Genomic DNA, 20,410 nt, shown 5'->3' with positions numbered 1-20,410 from the left:
GATGAAGGTTTAATTTCTTGGAATCGTAGGCGGGAGGATTCCAGTGCCTATAGCTAAAACCCTGTGCCTATGCATTTTAAATTTAAGATAATTTACGTTTCTCTCTTAATTAGAAGTTTTTGTTAAGAACCAGTGTTTTTTGAGTTCTAGTGTGAGATCCCAGGGGAAAGGCGTCTGGATTTCACAGGGAATGGGTGCGAAAAGGAAGGAAGGGGGAGAGAGAGCTAATTCTCTTACGCCAGAATTACTTCTCTCAGGAGAGTCTGGGAGGGGAAGAGAAGAGGGGAAGATGGCTTTCTCCTGTTTTGTGATCTCAGCGTATTGAATCACAGATCTTCCGAACAGGGGGTAACCTGGAGGGCAACGGTGGGTGGAAGGGGAAGCCGTTCCCTTCCTTTGTTTTCTTGTTTGGTTTTTATTAAAAAAAAAGAATACAGAGGTCTGGTCTTGGGTTCGCGCGGCAAGGTTTGAGGGCTCAGATGTACCAGGCACTGGAATCCTGAAGTGCAGCGTCAGGTCTAAGGAATAAGCTAGAGGGAATTCTCGGCGCTACATCCTTGACGCTAAGGGTCTAGAGTGTGGGAATTATACTATAGCATTGCGTACTGCCGGTCCATCAACAATATGCATAGCCATACTGTCTGGAATTATGACATTCTAGAAGGGCTGTCAGGAAGTGAGGAGGAATCTTGACCAAATGACCTATGTTTACATTCCACTATTTGAGCTTTAGTGTGATAGGAATATTGACGTGATCTGATTTCTCTTTTTTTAATCAGACATGTATTGGCCGAGAATGTAAAACAAACACAAATGGCATTGGGAGGAATGATACGCTTCAGTGGTTTGGCATGGGCACTGCACACTAGGTTGTGAGTTCATCTTGAGGGCCACATGAGATCCTGGCGGCAAAAAATCGTACTTGTCCTCTGGAGGCAGGGCTGGACTCAATTGACCTTTACAAGGTCCTTCGGTTTAGGGATGGTATATTCTCCTATTATTTTATTGTTAATGAGGAACTCTTTTTTGTTGCTGCAGCGAAGCAATAGCATCAACAAGAGACTTTCTTTAACTCAGACACTATTTTCTTAAGCTAGCAACTATCATTATCTGTGACAGAAACTAAAGCATGATGGCTTGTGCTCTCACTGCAATTAATCCTGCACTATGCAGATCAGCAAAAATTGGTGCGTATGAAATACATTCTGTTTCGCAAATTCTAGATTCACATTTATCACAGGGGACCCAGAAACAGATGCAGGACCAATTGTGCAGAGTCGACGGGTCACGCGTTTCCTGTTTCCCTTTCCATCTATTGTCTTCAAGCAAGACTAACAGATGTATTGGAGCATGAGCTTTCGTGGGTGAATACCCACTTTGTCAGACATGCATCTGACGAAGTGGGTATTCACCCACGAAAGCTCATGCTCCAAAACGTCTGTTAGTCTATAAGGTGCCACAGGATTCTCTGCTGCTTTTACTGTGAGAAGGTGACTCTATGCCCCCATCCTTGTTTCCTGGGTAAGATCTCATCAGACTTCCCCCTCAATCAGGTCATTCAATGGCCAGTGTTTTACCCCAAGCCTCATTGTTTGAGAGAGGAGGCTAGTCTTCATAATCTGGATGTAAGAAGAGCTCTTGCCATCTATTTTGATAGGCCGAAGCCCTCCAGAATTTATCCCAGACTCGATCTCTTTTTATGATTAATGAAGGGACAGTCGATTTTCACCCAAAGACTATCTCAGGATCTCAGGGTGGATCTTGGCATGCTGTGAAGCATCTGGAGGGCTTCCCTCACTTAGGATTACTTCCCATCCTACAAGTGCCCAGTCCACCTCTGTATCCCTACTCAAGAACATACCCATCACAGACATTTGTAGGGCTGCCACCTAGTCTTCTGTGCCCACATTTTCCCACTACACTATTGCACCTGCTTTCAGGGCAGATGAAGCCTTTGGTGATGCGATTCTGTGATCTGTACTGAATTTGCCTCCTCAGCACCCTCTTCCATATTGAGGTACTGTGCAAGAATCTCCACACATGCAGATCCATAGAGACAATAGCTTGAAGAAGGACGAGAGGTTATTTATCTCTACAGTAACCAGAGTTCTTCAAGATGCTTTGTCCCTATAGGTGTTCCACTATCCTCCCTCCTCTCGACTTTGGAGACTTTGCATCTGGACTTCCTGATTGGGAAGCAACTGGAATGGTGGTGGATCTGCCTCTCCCAATAGACTCTCGTATTGGAGCACAAGGGTGCGTAGGGCACAGGTGCAGATCCATGAACACTGCTGACAAAAATCTCTATGCACACACCCATGTGCTATCATTCTCACATGGAGCACCGGTAGGAACAAAACTTCTTGAAGCACTTGATTACTGTATAAGTAATCTCGCCTTCTGGGGTCGTACCCATATTCTTGGTGTGGCAATAACATGAGCTGCCTTATTGTTCCCAGTGAATTGTGGAAAAAATTGTCTGTTCTTCTGGTCACACAAGGGGAATTGTGGGAACACATTCGAGGACTGTCAGCATACAAGGGGGTTAGCCAGCAAGATGGGTCACCACCCTGAGTGAAAGCAACCTTTGGGTTTTATCTACAGCCCTAGAAGGGCCAGCCAGCCCAGCTTGAAAGCATCACTTAAACTTGGATGAGAGGGCGTAGTATGCATACAGAAGAGGAATTATGGGGGCCTGAATTAGAGCCCGAGTTAACTCTATAGTGAAGATATATCCTCAGGGAGGGGAGAGCCAGAAGATGTCAGCCTATGCTAAGGAGGCGGCTTCTGAATCAGTGAGTGACTGCTTAAAACATGATGCCCAAGAGATGAGCCAATGTTCATTGAATAAAAACCGCTCTCACTTAGGCCTTGTCTACACTACAGCGTTTTGTCAATGCAAGTTATGCCAATGATCAAAACCCAGTATAATTACATCATGTTTGCATGTTCGCACAACGCTCCTTCTATGGCGGAGCGTGTCCACAGTTGGTGCTCTAGTATCGATAGTGAGAGCAGTGTACTGTGGGTAGCTATCCCACTGTGCTACTTGCCACCTTCTGCAGCTAGAAGTTGTGGGAAGGTGGAGTGGATTGCATTGCATCATGGATGTGGGCTCAACGTCCCATAATGCATTTTTTTTCTGTCCCACCATTCCATGGGCTTCCAACTGCATTTCACAGTATTTTTCAGTTTCCCCTGTTTGCTGTGTGCCTGCCATCTCTGAAAGCATGGACCCTGCACTGCTCTCTACTGTTATGGTCACTGTTATGAACACATCACAGCTGACTATGCAATATATCATGAGCATCCAATGTGAACAGGAATCTGAGGTGCTTGACCTTGTGCGTGGCATGGAAAGAAACAACACCAGATTACTTTTGGCATTCATGGAGCAGCTGCACACAGTGGACCGTTGCTTTTGGGCTTGAGAAACAAGCACTGCATGGTGGGATCGCATCATTATGCAGATCTAAGATGATGAGCAGTGGCTGGAGAACTTTCAGATGCACAAAGCCACCTTCCTGGAACTGTGTGTGGAGCTTGCCCCAGCACTGCAGCGCAAGGACACCAAAATAAGAGCTGCCCTATCTGTGGAGAAGAGCATGACGATCACTGTGTGGAAGCTGGCAACTACAGACTGCTACTGGTCAGTCATGAATCAGTTTGGAGTTGGGAAGTCCACTGTTGGGACTGCGTTAATGCAAGTAAGCAAGGCCAGTAATTGCATTCTGCTACTAAGGACTATGACTGTTGGCAATGTGTGTGAAATAGTAGATGGCTTTGCAGCAGAGAGATTCCATAACCGCGACAGGGCGATAGATGGCATGCAGAGTCCAATTTTGGCCCCGGACCATCTTGCAACCAATAGAAAGGAGTACTTCTCTATGGTATTGAAGGAGCTTGTGGATGACTGGGCATGTCACTGACATAAGTGCGGGGTGGTCCAGGAAGGTGCATGATGCATGCACCTTCAGGAACACTGGCCTGTACATAAAGCTGCAAGCAGGGACTTTCTTTCCAGATCAGAAGATTCCACTGGAGGATGTTGAAATGCCCATAGTGATCATGAAAGACCCAGCACACTCTTTACTCCCATGGCTCATGACGACTTACATGGGAAACCTGGACAGCAGCAAGGAGCGCTTCAACAATAGGCTCAGCAGGTGCAGAATGACCGTAGAATGTGCCTTTGGCAGATTAAAAACACACTGGTGCTGCCTTTATGGCAGGGTTAGACCTAAATGAAGAAAATATTTCCATGGTCATGGCAGCCTGCTGTGCGCTGAGTAATATTTGTGAGGCTAAGGGTGAAAAGTTTCTCCTGGCGTGGAGCATGGAGGTGAATCGCCTGGTGGCTGATTTTGAGCAGCCAGATACCAGGGTTATTAGAGCGACACAGTGGGGTGCTATTTGAATCTGAGAGGCTTTCAGGCACATTTTGACAATGAGCACCAGTGATGTGTCTTTCTATACAGTACTCTGCCATGCTTTAACTTGCCACCTTTCATAAAATTTTGATGATTTCTGACAATGATTTTTAGTCAGCAAATGATCAGATTACAACTGTGTATTAATTCAAGCAGCAACCACGTGTGTAAGAGACAAATAAATATTTATCTTTCAGAGAGTACATTTTTATTAAATACCAATTAACAACACACACAAAAGGGTTGGTGGAAAGGGAGATAACAGTGATGGGCAGTGTAGGCTCTTATTGCTGTGTGTAAGTCCAGCTGTCATTTTGGAAGCTGCCCGAAAGGGTGAAGTGAATGGGGTACCAAGTTGAGCTGGAAAGTTGCAAGGAATGTGTGGGAGGAGTTTGGGGATGGCATGTAAAGCAGTTCTGTATTGGCGGTGGAGGACGGGGGGGACGAGCATGGATTAATTCTGCAGGCAGCGTGGTTAGGGACTTTTAAGATCTCCGTTTGCTCCTCCATCACTTTTATTGTCTGCTCCTGGCCCATTAAAATTCACTCCTGGCTCTCCTTGCTGTCCTATCTGTTTTATCATTTTCTTTTAAACTCTCTTCCCACGTCCTGCATTCTTGGTTTTTGGCCTATGAGGATTAGAGCATCTCTAGAAACATGTCCTCCTTGCTCGCGTCCTTATCTGGTAGACAATGAGGAGTCCGGTGGCACCTTAAAGACTTACAGATTTATTTGGGCATAAGCTTTTGTGGGTAAAAAACCACTTCTTCAGATGCAGCTGAAGAAGTGGTTTTTTTACCCACAAAAGCTTATGCCCAAGTAAATTTGTTAGTCTTTAAGGTGCCACTGGACTCCTCGTTATTCTTGTGGATACAGACTAACATGGCTATCCCTCTGATACTTATCTGGTAGAGGCGCTCTGCTGATCTGCAGGGGTTTCCTCTGAAGGCCACATCTGTAGAAGCACAAGAAACAAACAGAAGCATGATTGTTTAGTGCATGCATAGCATCAAATCATTATAGTAAGATGCACTTCTTTTGAAATGTGAGTCAGTTTCTTGCTATCCCTTGGCAAGCACACATTTCAGCAAAGGCCCTAAACATGGTGAGTTCAGCCTGAGGGAGCGCTTAAGATGGGACAAAGGGTCTAGGCAGCAACTAGGGACAATATTGTAAATTCTGCCACTATTTTCTGTAGGCAGGGGTCACTGAAGCCAATATTTTACTCCTGAGGGTATGCAAGGGTGCATCTTCTGCATGTATGCGGCTTCAGACTAAGTCCCTATGCTGCTTGTCTGTGTGCTGTGTTTGTCCCTGCACGAGTGACTGCCGATTGGCGGGTGAGAGTTTCCTAAAATGGCAGGAGGAACAAAGCAGCTCTGCTAAGGAATCTTTGGCTGAGGATGGGCGAATACATCCAGGAAAGTTTCCTAGAGATCTCTCTAGAGGATTCCAATGAAATGTCGGTGTGCATTAGCACACTGTTCTGCTGCATTGCTTAGCTGCACAGGGGAATGTGACTCACATACAAACATAGGGATAGCTCAGTGGTTTGTGCATTGGCCTGCTAAATCCAGGGTTATGAGTTCAATCCTTGAGGAGGCCACTTAGGGATCTGGGGCAAAAATCAGTACTTGGTCCTGCTAGTGAAGGCAGGGGGCTGGACTCAATGACCTTTCAGGGTCCCTTCCAGTTCTGGGAGATAGGTATATCTCCATATTTTATTATAGCTAGTCTTGTACATTTCTATCCCTTCACCCACTTCTAGAATATAACAAAGCAAAGGACAGCTCTACCTCATATAACCAAACAGCATCAACTCAAAAAGATCACTTACCAGAGCTCCCCTCTCCTGCTTTATGCACATCAGAGATGGATGGCTGGGACTGGCTTGACCCTTCTGGAGTGGAAAAGAGGTCTTGCTGTGTGCTCCACATCATCCTCCAACTTGACCACTTCGTCCTCAGGTCCTCAGCCCTGCCAAAGTATCCACATGACTTGTGGCCGTGGAGGTGGGATTGCTGCCGAGGAGCGGCAAGCCTTCAGGCAGCATCAGAGCAACAGTTTGACTCCCTTGCCTTCTGGTGTACCTGCCTCAGCTCCTTTATCTTCACATGGCACTGAAGCGTGTCCTATTCGTAGCCCTTATCTGACATGCCACAAGAAATCTGACCATAGACATCGAAGTTCAGCTGGAGCGTAGCTGGGACTTCAAAGCCTCCTCCCCGCAGAGCCAGCAGATCCAACAACGCAGGTATACTCCAAGCAGGAGAGCATTTGCTGTGTGGAGATGCCGTGGTCAGCTGGGAAGATGTGATATGAGCTGTCCATGCTGAGCAAACAGGAAGTAAAATTTCAGAAATTCCCAGATGCAGGGCAGCAGAGTTCAAACTGCTGACTAGAATAGTCATGATGGGCATTGTGGGACACCTCGAGGCCATTTACAGTGACATAACCAAGAGCAGTGTCTACACTGACACTATTGATATTTTGTTGCCTCTTGTTGAAATGGTTTTATTTTTTCGGCAAAGCAGGAGAGTTTTGTCGGCAGAAGGAGCATTATAGTGCGTATACCTCCACTGTTCTGTTGGTGAAAGCTGACTTTGGTTGACAAAACTCTATAATATAGACAAGCCCGTACCAGACACCCTTTTTCCAAAACATCATGTGAGTTTCTGGGCACAGGGACTCTATTTCCTCTCTGATCTCATCAAGGGTGAACGCATTAGTGCTGGTAATGGGTAACGGAGTAGGTTTGTGTACTTGTGCTGCATACATAACAGTATGTAAGGAGGAAGTCTTCCGTTGGTTTTGTTTAACTGATATCTTTTAATATGCTGTTATACATCACTTAGCCATTAGTGCAGACAAAGGTCATCATGTTTAAAAATATGGTAGCTGGTTGTAATTAACCCTTGACCTTCAAGAAGGAAACTGGCAAGGAGCTAGTTCCATCCAAACCTGTCTGTGCTTCCTTTGTGTTGCAGAGCTTTGGAACAAAAAGAGAATTCAAGCCAAGGCCCCTCTTGCTAGATCATGCAGTCCAGGGCAAGCAGCTCTGGGCTAAGGGTGTCCCAGATAAAAGACTCAGGCTTAGGCGAGAACAGAGTGTGCTAAGTAAATTAGTGCCAAATAGGGAGCTGCTGCTTGGTGACAGGGCAGTAGTGGCTGAGGTTGCTGCAATTTTGGTTGCCTCTGCTCAAGATAAACAGGACTTGTGAACATTTAGTAAGTTAGTAAATTACACAGAAAATATCCTGATGCCATGTCACCAAATTCCCTTCAAGTTGGAAACTAATCTGCTGCAAGGCTCCAATATCTGCTACTTCAAATGGGCAACACCAGTCACTTTAGGATTACCCATGACTAAGGCTTCAAGTTTGTCATGGTGGTCACACAAGTCATGGAGTCTGTGACTTTCCGGGAACTCCATGACTTCTGCAGTGGCCTGTGTGACTGGCCTGGGGCCGCCTGAGCAGCTCAGGCAGCCCCTAGGCCAGCTGCACAGGCCGCTACTGGGGTAGACTTGGGCCACTGCCCCTCCCCCCAGAAGCACCAGGAGTTTGAGCGTGGGAGGGGGCTCTGGTGTGGTGCTTTCCTTGGGGTGGGAGGGCTCCCCAGAAGTGGCAACATGTCCCATCCTCAGCTCCTAGCTCTGCACACTGCCTCCACCCGCAGGCACCACTCCCGTAGCTCCCATTGGCCATGGTTCCCAGCCACTGGGCACTGTAGAGCCGGCGCTTGGGGTGGGGGGGCAGTATGTAGAGCTAGGTGCTGAGGGAGGGACATGTCCCGCTTCCGGGAAGTCACAAGGATCTGGGTAGGGAGACTGCCAGCTCTTCCAACCCTCTCTCCTCCCAGCACCAGCAGGGGTCCTGGCTGCTCCCGCCCCCACCCCCCCAAAGAATCTGCAGGAGCCCCTTCCCCCAATTTAGTCAGGGGTATATAGTACAAGTCGTGGACAGGTCAAGGGCTGTGAATTTTTGTTTACTGCCCGTGACCTGTCCATGATTTTTACTAAAAATATCCATGACTAAAACGTAGCCTTACCCGTGACTAGTCAACACTTTTTTCAACATGATTATTTTTGTTACACTGGTGTTAACAACAGTGTTAATTAAAACCTGTTTACTTAACATGCTTTCTAACACAGTTTATATTCCTAGTGGTAACTAGGCCAATGAAGATTATTGGCTACAAATAGGCGCCAGTAAGCAGCTTTGGCTTTATCCTGTGATGTGCTCCGTAGGGCATACTGTAACTGGTTGGGGGTGATGCAGTCTTCTCAAAAGAAATTGAGTGAAGAGAACTGTGGGGAAAGCCGCAGGGACTGGGAAGAGTTAACTGTAAGGTACTATGCCAAATATATGATGTAGTGGTGCTGAGTAGCCAGCTCTCCAAGGTACCTGCTTATATAGAATCTGAAATACTATCTGACATCCTTTTGCCTCAGATTCCATTCCCTGTAATGGAATCCCCTCTTCTGCCCCCCCTGCACCTGAACTGCCATGACAATGCTCTGTGAATCACTCTCCTAAAGTCCAGGCTGAGTTATCATGAAGGAGCTGCCTTCTCCCTTAATGAGCAGGAGGAACCATTTCAAGGTGCATGCATTTGCTGTTGTTTTTCTTTATTTCAAAGGGCAGCAAGCGCTACAGGGCCCCGTAGTTAGCTCCCTTAGTGGGACTGGGATAGGAATAGCTGTTCTCCCCTTCCTTTCAGTTGGGCATCTCCTAAAATACAATAGCTGCTCCCTCCCATCTATAGACAGCAGGAATGAGCTCAGACCCAGGGCAAGGATGTCCTGCTTTCAGAAATGGGTAGAGTACAAAGCAGTGAAGTGCAGACAACATGGAGACACATGCCAGAGTGGTGCTGCTGTTAAAACTCAGCTAATTTGTTCCATGTCTGGTTGCTTTGCTGAGTAATCAAACATGCATATTCCATATGGTATTTAACAAGTTTTCCTTTTTGTGGCTGTTTTGATTCCCAGCAAATGTCTGCACAGCTTGGTTCACCTTTCTCTGCCAACTGGAGTGATAGACACAGATGCTTGTATACTGGAGGAGGTGTGGGGCTACTTTGAAGATGCTCTGAGCGTTGTAGGCACCACAGTAAGTTGAACAGAAAAACAAAAGAGTGGAAATGATCCTGAGTAAGCTTAAAAAGTCCTCACTGCAATGAGAGCAATCAGCAAACAAATTTTAAAATATTTAGGCTGTCACATGCAGGGGCGTCATTTAAGGAGGCAGGGGAGGGTGGCTCTAGCCTCTGAGGAGGTTAGTAGCTGAGGTCAGCAGTCACAGTGCATTCCCTAGCTCCAGATGGAGCTCTTAACTGTGACACAGCTTGAGTGTGATATGGGATGAGTTCTGTGCTGCTCCCAGCTTCCGTCTTCAGGGCAGGGAGTTTGTTTATAAACAGAGGCAGGCTGATTTAAGATAACAAAAGGCTTGTCCTTAAATTAAATTAAGAATCCTTAGATGATCCTGAAAGTATTGCCAGGAACTCATGTTAAAAGAGAGGAAACAAAGGGTAGGAATGAATAAACAGTGAGAATGGAGAAAAGTAAGTAGTGATGTCCCCCAAGGGTCTATACTGGACCGGTGCTGATCAACATATTCATAAATGATCTGGAAAAGGGGGTAAACAGTGTGGTGGCAAAATCTGCAGATGATACAAAATTACTCAATATAGTTAAGTCTAAAGCTGACTGCGAAGAGTTATAAAGGGATCTCACAAAACTGGATGACTGGGCAACACTACGGCAGATGACATTCAATGTTGATAAATGCAAAGTAATGTCCATGACAAAATATAATCCCAACTATACATACAAAACAATGGAGTCTAAATTAGCTGTTACCACTCAAGAAAGAGATCTTTGGAGTCATTGTGGATAGTGCTCTGAAAACATCTGCTCAATGTGCAGTAGCAAGCAAAAAAACTAACAGTATATTGGGAATCAGTAAGACGGGGATAGCTAATAAGACATAAAGTATCATATTGCCTCTATATAAATCCATGGTACACCCACATATTCAATACTGCATGCAGATTTGGTCATGCAAGCTCAAAAAAGATATATAGGATTTGGAAAAGGTACAGAGAAGGACAACAGAAATCATTGAGGTATGGAACACCTTCTGTATGAGGAGAGATGAAAAAGACTGGGACTTTTCAGTTTGGAAAAGAATGCCTAAGGGGGATATGATAGAGGTCTATAAAATCATGAATGGTATGGAAAAACTGAATAAGGAAATGTTATTTACTCCTTCACATAACACAAGCACTAGGGGGTCACCTAATGAAAGTAATAGGCAGCAGATTTAAAACAAAGTATTTCTTCACAGTCAATCTGTGGAACTCTTTGCCAGGGGATGTGGTGAAGGCCAAAATATACCTGGTTCCAGTAAGAACTAGATAAGTTCATGGAGGACAGGGCTCCTCCATGAACTGGCTATTAGTCAGTGGCTAATTAGTCAGGATGTGCAGGGATCCAGTACCATGTTCTGTGTGTCCCTAGCCTCTGTTTGCCAGAAGCTGGGAATGGGTGACAGGGGATGAATCACTTGATGATTCCGTGTTCTGTTAATTCCCTCTGAAGCACCTGATATTGGCCACTGTTGGAAGACAGGATACGGGGCTAGATGGACCACTGGGCTTACCCTGTATGGCCAGTCTTATATTAAACCCACATGTATCTGCCTCCCGCTGCCACCCCTTAGATCTGACACCCGTCCCAGAGCTGAGATAGAAGCCAGGAGTCCTGATGGGGTCGCTATCTCTCTGTCTCTGCAGATTTAGTAACCAGGTAAAAATATATATTAACATTTTAAACCTAACCCGTGTCTTTAAGTGACTTGCCACAAGATGTCAGAGCTGAGTGGGTCTATTTGATTTTCTTTCTTTTATATAGGAATTAGCTACAGTGCTTCTGTCAGCTAATAGCTAAATTATCTGCCAAAAAAACTAGTTTTCTCAAGTGTGTAAGTAGCCCCTGGAATCATGGTTAGTCACACACACCCAGCCCCCAAACTGAAATGGCGCCTCTGCTCACATGGGACAAGCCCCTTCCCAGAGGGATATAATGAGGGCACCTCAAACCGAATATCTCCTGGATCCTTATGTCTTAACTGAGAGTGTCCTGGCTTTTGTGAAGGGTTTTCTCAGACATTTTAGGCCGTATTTTTAGTCCTGGGTTTAGAAAGTGCCTGAAGCCGGAGTATATATCCCACCATTTTCAAACAAAACCTGTCTTTGCAAATACAACTTGACATTCCAGTGGTTTGAGCATTGGCCTGCTAAACCCAGGGTGTGAGTTCAATCGTTGAAGGGGCCACTTATGGATCTGGGGCAAAAAGCAGTACTTGGTCCTGCTAGTGAAGGCAGGGGGCTGGTCTCAATGACCTTTCAAGGTCCCTTCAGTTCTAGGAGATAATAATTGGAGATTATACCTATTACACATACCCAGTTCCTTTGCTCATATGGCTTGAATTCGATCATCTTGGTCACTTGCCACTGGATCCTTTCCAGTTTCTCTACATCCTTTCTATACACTGGTGACCAAAATTTTACACAGTATTCCAGTCAACACCTAACCAACACTGAGTAGAGCGATACTATCACCTCTCATGACTTGTATGTTATGCCTCTGTTAATGCAATGTAAAACTGCATTTGCTTTTTTTTGCAACAGCATCACATTGCTGACTCAGGTTGAGGTTGTGATCTGCCACAGCTCCCAGATCCTTCTCAGCCATGCTGCTGCCAGTCCTGTTTTCCCCCATTCTGTATTTGTGTCCACCTGTATCCCAATATAACACGACCCACGGTTGTGAATCTGTCCCAGCAGACAGTTCACTTTCATAGCCATGCTGTTCCCATCATGCTCTGTTTTCTGCATTCAGGTATGTGTTCCACGGGGGGTGTCCTATAACGCGACCAATGGAGATTTGAATGGCTGGATATTTCTGAACAGGGGAATAATGAATACAACATTTGTGGGGAGCTGGGGAAGAAACTCGAGGGGGCATTACGCAGAAAATCCCAGGTGCCTCCAAAGTGCACACAGTTCGATTCAATGCGGCCTTTCCTTCTGATAATCTCGGAGATTCTAGACATGAATGGCTCCAAGAACACATGTTTACCCTCAAGGCACAATGAAGGAAACTGAGTTCCTTCTGATCCAGCGTCGCCAAATTATGTGGTGGGCTGCAGTTGGATTCCTCCAGCTGAGGCCACCATGAGTAAATTTTCAAAGATCCCTTCTGATGGGGCCGTGGGGAAGTGGCTCTAGAGAATAGCATCTAACCTTAGCTTTGTTGTCGGAAGGTGCAGACTTGATCAGCTAAGGGCAGCTCTATGGTCTACAGGGTCTACGGCCATTAAGTGTGGAAACGTTGGACTGCAGCTGCCCTCTGAGGGACAGTTCCCACTGGAACAGAAACTTGCAGAGCCTCAGAAGGTGGGAATCAGGAGCAATCATTCCATTCATTAGTTACTAGAGTCGCTGTGATCAACTGGAAGAAGGACATCCACTTAATGTATCTGGGAAGCCTGACAATGGGCCTCTTGCTTATTCAGGATTTCATGAAGAGACTAGCAGAGAGCACAAAGCAGAAGAGGGTGCACCTGGCGAGACTGCACAAAGCAGGCCACAGAATCCTACCCATCCACTTCTATAACAAACCCCTAACCTATGTCTGAGTTATTGAAGTCTCAAATTGTGGTTTGAAGACCTCAAGCTGCAGAGAATCCACCAGCAAGTGACCCTGCCCCACGCTGCAGAGGAAGGCGAAAAACCTCCAGGGCCTCTGCCAATCTGCCCTGGAGGAAAATTCCTTCCCGACCCCAATATGGCGATCAGCTAAACCCTGAGCATGTGGGCAAGACTCACCAGCCAGCACTCAGGAAAGAATTCTCTGCAGTAACTCAGATCCCATCCCATCTACATCCCATCACAGACCACTGGGCATACTTACCTGCTGATAATCAAAGATCAATTGCCAAAATTAAAATTAGGCTATCCCATCATACCATCCCTCCATAAACTTATCAAGCTTAGTCTTAAAGCCAGATATGTCTTTTGCCCCCACTACTCCCTTGGAAGGCTGTTCCAGAACTTCACTCCTCTAATGGTTAGAAACCTTCGTCTAATTTCAAGTCTAAACTTCCTAGTGTCCAGTTTATACCCATTTGTTCTTGTGTCCACATTGGTACTAAGCTTAAATAATTCCTCTCCCTCCCTAATATTATCCCTCTGATATATTTATAAGAGCAATCATATCCCCCCTCAACCTTCTTTTGGTTAGGCTAAACAAGCCAAGCTCTTTGAGTCTCCTTTCATAAGACAGGTTTTCCATTCCTCGGATCATCCTAGTAGCCCGTCTCTGAACCTGTTCCAGTTTGAATTCATCCTTCTTAAACATGGGAGACCAGAACTGCACACAGTATTCCAGATGAGGTCTCACCAGTGCCTTATATAACGGTACTAACACCTCCTTATCTTTGCTGGAAATACCTCGCCTGATGCATCCTAAAACCACATTAGCTTTTTTAACGGCCATATCACATTGGCGCTCATAGTCATCCTGTGATCAACCAATACTCCAAGGTCCTTCTCCTCCTCTGTTGCTTCCAACTGATGTGTCCCCAATTTATAACTAAAATTCTTATTATTAATCCCTAAATGCATGACCTTGCACTTTTCACTATTAAATTTCATCCTATTACTATTACTCCAGTTTACAAGGTCATCCAGATCTTCCTGTATGATATCCCGGTCCTTCTCTGTGTTAGCAATACCTCCCAGCTTTGTGTCATCCGCAAACTTTATTAGCACATTCCCACTTTTTGTGCCAAGGTCAGTAATAAAAAGGTTAAATAAGATTGGTCCCAAAACTGATCCTGAGGAACTCCACTAGTAACCTCCTTCCAGCCTGACAGTTCACCTTTCAGTATGACCCGTGTAGTCTCCCCTTTAACCAGTTCCTTATCCACCTTTCAATTTTCATATTGATCCCCATCTTTTCCAATTTAACTAATAATTCCCCATGTGGAACCGTGTCAAATGCCTTACTGAAATCGAGGTAAATTAGATCCACTGCATTTCCTTTGTCTAAAAAATCTGTTACCTTCTCAAAGAAGGAGATCAGGTTGGTTTGGCACGATCTACCTTTTGTAAAACCATGTTGTAATTTGTCCCAATTACCATTGACCTCAATGTCCTTAACTACTTTCTCCTTCAAAATTTTTCCAAGACCTTACATACTACAGATGTCAAACTAACAGGCCTATAGTTACTCGGATCACTTTTTTCCCTTTCTTAAAAATAGGAACTATGTTAGCAATTCTCCAGTCGTACGGTACAACCCCTGAGTTTACCGATTCATTAAAAATTCTTGCTAATGGGCTTGCAAATTTCATGTGCCAGTTCCTTTAATATTCTTGGATGAAGATTATCTGGGCCCCGATTTTGTCCCATTAAGCTGTTCAGTTTGGCTTCTACCTCAGATGTGGTAATATCTACCTCCATATCCTCATTCCCATTTGTCATCCTTCCATTATCCCTAAGCTCCTCATTAGCCTTATTAAAGACTGAGGCAAAGTATATTTGTTTAGATATTGGGCCATGCCTAGATTATCCTTAACCTCCATTCCATCCTCAGTGTTTAGCGGTCCCACTTCTTCTTTCTTTGTTTTCTTCTTATTTATATGGCTATAGAACCTTTTACTATTGGTTTTAATTCCCTTTGCAAGGTCAACTCTACATGGCTTTTAGCCTTTCTCACTTTATCCCTACATGTTCTGACCTCAATAAGGTAGCTTTCCTTGCTAATCCCACCCATCTTCCACTCCTTGTAGGCTTTCTTTTTCTTAATCACCTCTCTGAGATGCTTGCTCATCCAGCTTGGTCTACAACTCCTGCCTATGAATTTTTTCCCCTTTCTTGGGATGCAGGCTTCTGATAGTTTCTGCAGCTTTGACTTGAAGTAATTCCAGGCCTCCTCCGCATTTAGATCCACAAGTTCTTCAGTCCAATCCACTTCCCTAACTAATTTCCTTAATTCTTTAAAGTTAGCCCTTTTGAAATCAAAAAAACCCTAGTCCCAGATCTATTTTTGTTTATCCTTCCATCTAGTTTGAACTGAATTAGCTCATGATCACTCGAACCAAGGTTGTCCCCTACAACCATTTCTTCTATGAGGTCCTCACTACTCACCAAAACCAAATCTAAAATGGCATCCCCTCTTGTTGGTTCTTCAACTACTTGGTGAAGAAATCCATCAGCTATCATCCAGAAAAATCTGAGCCCTATTATTATTACTAGCACTTGTCCTCCAGTCTATATCTGGGAAGTTAAAGTCTCCCATGATCACACAATTCCCATTAGTGTTTACTTCATTAAAAACATTAAAGAGGTCTCTATCCATATCCAAATCAGATCCCGGCGGTCTGTAGCACACCCCAAGCACTATCTCAGGGGAGGCTCTAGTAGCTTTCTTTCCCAGTGTGATTTTTGCCCAGACAGACTCTGTCTTATCCATTCCATCACTTCTTATTTCTTTACAGTTAACCTCATCATTGATATACAATGCTACTCCACCACCACCTTTGCCTTTATTTCTGTCTTTCCTAAACAGCACATAGCCTTCAATACCTGTACTCCAGTCATGACTACTATTCCACCATGTTTCTGTTATCCCTATAATATCCGTTTCACTTCCTGCACCAGTAGCTCTAGTTCCTCCATTTTGTTACCTAGGCTCCTCATTAGTGTACAGACATCTTAATTTTTGCCGTTTGGCTTCACTGACATTCTTTACCCAGTTAGGCACAGACATTCTACCACCAGTATCACCTGTTAGACTGGTATCTACACTACCCTTCCTCTTATGTCAATTCTTCTGTCCACGGCTGTATCCCCTCTTTACTTTGTTTTCTTCCCTCTCAAGGTTAAATTCCGGCGTGGAGATTACCTGGACATCTCCCAACCATCTCCCCCAATTCCTAGTTTAAAGCTCTCTTAATCAGTTGTGCCAGCCTCCATCCTAGAAGTCTATTTCCCTCCTTACTCAGGTGAAGTCCATCCCGAGAGAACAGTCTTCTGTCCATAAATGCTTCCCAGTGGCCATACATCCCAAAGCCTTCCTTATAGCACCACTGCCTGAGCCATCTGTTGATCGCCATAATCTTGTCACACCTTTTGTTGCCCTTCTCTAGGAACAGGCAGAATCCCACTGAAGATCACCTGAGCCTCGATTTCCTTAGCGTCTTCCCCAGTCTGGCATAGTCTCCCTTGATACGTTCCAGCGAGAATCTAGCCGTATCATTCGTTCCCACATGAAGGACAATCAACGGATTCTTTCCCGCTCCCGTAGGATCCTTTTCAGCCTCAGGTCCACATCCCGTATCTTAGCACCCGGCAGACAGCACACCCTTCTGTTCTCCGGATCAGCTCTAGTTACAGGCCTGTCTATTCTTCTCAGTAAGGAGTCCCCAATCACGTAGACCTGCCTTTTCCTGGTGACAGTGTGATTCTCCGGTCTATCCCCTGCACCCACTGGCTGCAAGTCCTCTTCTATTCATTCCTTGCAATTCACCCTTGCAATCCTCCTGGGGCTCATATTTGGTGTTGTCTCCATTGACTCTCCCCTCTTCTGTAGGACTAGCTGCTCTTCTCTTTTTCCTTGCCCTCTCTCCTTCAGCGACCACCTGCTGTGCCCCTTCTTCATTTTCCAACTCTGCAAACCTGTTCCTGAGTTCTATTTCTCCTTCACTGCCCGTCTTTTCCTCTGCCTGGTTCTCTTAGTCACATGCTTCCACCGTCCACTTTCCTCACCCAGCAGTCTCTCCTCAGAATTCTTTGGTCCTGCTTCCATCTGCAAGTCTGAGCTTATCCCTTCAGCCTCCTCATGTCTTTGCTCCATCATCTGCTCGAACCCCCTTCTAAACTCAACCAGAGTTTCCACCTGCATCTCCAGTCCTTGGATCTTTTCTTCCATCAGCTCTATCAGGCAGCACTTCATGCAGACAAAACTCTTTTCAGGTACCCCTCCAGGATCATGTACATGCCGCAGCTTCCACATCCAGTCATCCTCATTGTGTCTTTCACTGCTGCCTCTGTATCGGTCATAGCCTTCCCACCTAAAACCTGCTAGTCCAAGAAACACAAAAAACAAACCCCCCACAGGCACCAGAACACTGGCAGACCACCACCCCACTCCCTTAACTAGCCTGTCAGTTCCTCTGCTAGGTCTAGTCTCCCCCACAACTCCCCCTGTAAACTCCCTCTGAAACTCCCCTGTTTACAGCTCTGTGTGGCTGGCTGCTGTGCCGCTGCAGCTGTCTATGCTGCTGCCTGAGGCCCCTTTCCCGCACCCGGTGCCGGAGCTCATGCCTGGCTCACTGGGTTTCAAACCGTGCTCGGCCTGTCACAGGCCGATGCCAACAGGAGACCCACACGACTCCTGTTTGAAGTGCCTCGGGGAATCGCACTTAACTGCTAAGTGCTCGATTTGCAAGGCTTTCAAGCCACGAACTAAAAAGGAGCGGGACATCAGACTAAAACAGCTCCTCGTGGAGGCGGCCTTGACCCCGCCACCTTCAGCACCGAGCGCCGTCAGTTGGTGAGCAAAGGTGCCCCCACGGAACCAGATTGCACCGGAATGCCTAAAGACTCTTGGCACCGGCCGCCACTGGCACCGAAGTCGACTCCACGTCACTCCCTCTCCCCGAGGTCAAAGAAGGCTAAGACTCCTGCTGCTTTGGCAACGCCCACGCTGCTGCAGCCAGAGAGTGCGCCGAGATACCCGCCAATACCTGCCGCGGCACCGATGAAATCGGCACTGTCGATTCCAGTCCCGCGAGGGCCGTCGAGTCCGGCGCCTGATAGCTCCCCAGCACGTAATGCGGTAGAGCTCACCATGCCATCCACGCCAGAAGCGTTTTTGGCGGCGAGAGACTTGATCGCCCTCACAGATACGGCACTGCCCCTACCCCCGGCACCGCCGGTGCGGGTAATCCAATCTTTGGGCAAGCCAACCCTGACCAGACCACCTTCTGTCAGCTCAGCAGACTGGCACCGCTCAAGATCGCGATCCTGCAGGTGCTCCTGGTCGAGACGACGCTCCCGCTCTCGACGCCGCTCGCAATCCCGGCACCGTTCCTCTACACGGCACCGGTCAGACTAACGCTCTCCACCTCACTATTCGCGGCACCGCTCTAGTTCCCGGCATCGACCCAGGCACCGTACCTCTCGGAGCCGTTCACACCGCAGGGACTCGAGATCCCGGTCGACCTCCCGGCACCGGTCTGGTCGCAGGTCCCGGTCTTGATCACAGTACTGTTCTGAATACCAGCACCGGTCCCCGCTAAAGAGGGGAGCGAGGTCCATCGGAACTTCAGCTCAAGGTTTCTCTGCTCCTCCATGGCCATCCCGGCAGATGTCGGTGTCCTCCCACGAGGACAGTTACTACGACCAGGACTGTGATAGGGAGGTGCCTACTGGGGTCTTCCAGGATGTCCGGTCTCAGGGCACAGAACCTCAACAGTGGTCCTTTTGGAAACCCTGGGCGTACCACCAGGCCCAAGGTGCTCCTTTGGCCCAGACCCGCTCTGCTCCCTCAGAGCATCGGGTGCCAGAGGTCACCATTAGCTGTCCTCCTCCAGCTGGGACAGAGGAGCAGATGATCCATCTGCCAGGCTCCCCGGTACCACTGGAGCAGGAACCGCCCCATGAGCAAGAAGCCATTCAGGACCCTCTCATCCCCAGAGTGTCATCCTCTTCTTCTCCAGATGAGGCGGTGGCAGGGACCTCATCATCAGGGCCCCCGCCGATAGACCTCAGAGCCCATCAGGACCTCCTTAGGAGGGTGGCGCTCAACATCAACCTCCCAGTAGAAGAAGTCCTGGAGGTCAAGGACCCCATCGTGAGCATCCTGTCGGCGGATGCCCCCACTAGGTTGGCTCTGCCTTTCATTAAGACCATCCAGGCCACTGCTGACACTTTATGGCAGTCCCCGGCCTCCATTCTCCCTACGGCAAAGGGAGTCGAGAGGAAATACATGGTACCCTCTCGGGGGTACAAATACCTGTGTGTCCATCCTCCTCCCTCCTCATTAGTTGTCCAGTCGGTCAACGAAAGGGAATGCCATGGCCAACAGGCACCAGCCCCCAAATCTAAGGAGGCTAGGCGAATGGACCTACTGGGCCGCAAGGTGTATTTGGCAAGTGCCCTGCAGCTCCGCGTGGCCAATCAGCAGGCTCTCCTGAGCCGTTATAGCTACAACACCTGGGCGGAGGTGGGTAGATTCACAGAACTGCTACCCCCGGACTCGCTTCAAGAATTTGCCGCATTCCTTGAAGAAGGGAAAAAGGTGGCCAGAACCTCCCTCCAAGCTTCTCTCGATGCGGCCGACTCGGCAGCCAGAACTCTAGTCTCAGGTATCACCATGAGGTGTATCTCCTGGCTCCAGGTCTCCAACCTGCCACCGGAGCTCCAATACACCATCCAGGACTTACCCTTTGATGGCAAGGGTCTGTTCTCTGAAAAGACTGACCCCAGGTTGCAGAGTTTAAAAGACAACAGGGTCATCATGTGCTCATTGGGCATGCAGACCGTGACCCAGCGCAGACCTTTCCGGCCTCAACCCCACCGCCCGTACTTTGTGCCCCGGCACAGGCAAGACTTCAGCAGAAGGCGTGGGCGGGGTGGCCGTAGACGCCAGTCCGGGCCCCAGTGGAGTCAAAACCACGGGCCCCCAAAAGCACCTCCAGGGCCTAAAAGTCTACCTTTTGAAGGTGTGCACGAGGACGGCGTACCGGTTTCAGGACAGGATCCTTCTCCTCCCTCCTCCAAGCATCTCTTCTACTTCCTCCCGGCGTGGTTCCAGCTGACCTCAGATATCTGGGTTCTACGCACGGTGAAACAAGGATACCACCTCCAATTTGTTTCATCCCCGCCTTCCCACCCCCCAA

The 20,410-nt window shown here is 47.2% G+C and overlaps 1 protein-coding gene across 1 annotated transcript in view; it reads left to right on the top strand.

Annotated features, from left to right (window-relative positions):
- The window catches only part of TEX11 (testis expressed 11), a 147,451-nt gene that overhangs the window by 118,694 nt on the left and 8,347 nt on the right, over positions 1-20,410 (top strand). The window contains exon 27 of the mRNA XM_075068428.1: positions 9,424-9,544. Coding sequence (XP_074924529.1) covers positions 9,424-9,544 — 121 coding nt within the window. The remainder of the gene's footprint in view (positions 1-9,423; positions 9,545-20,410) is intronic.

The sequence above is a fragment of the Chelonoidis abingdonii genome, chromosome 8 (assembly GCF_003597395.2).
Source record: "Chelonoidis abingdonii isolate Lonesome George chromosome 8, CheloAbing_2.0, whole genome shotgun sequence".
Taxonomy (NCBI): Eukaryota; Metazoa; Chordata; order Testudines; family Testudinidae; genus Chelonoidis; species Chelonoidis abingdonii.
The sequence above is the reverse complement of the archived record's forward strand: the minus strand, read 5'-3'. Positions and strand labels throughout refer to the sequence as shown.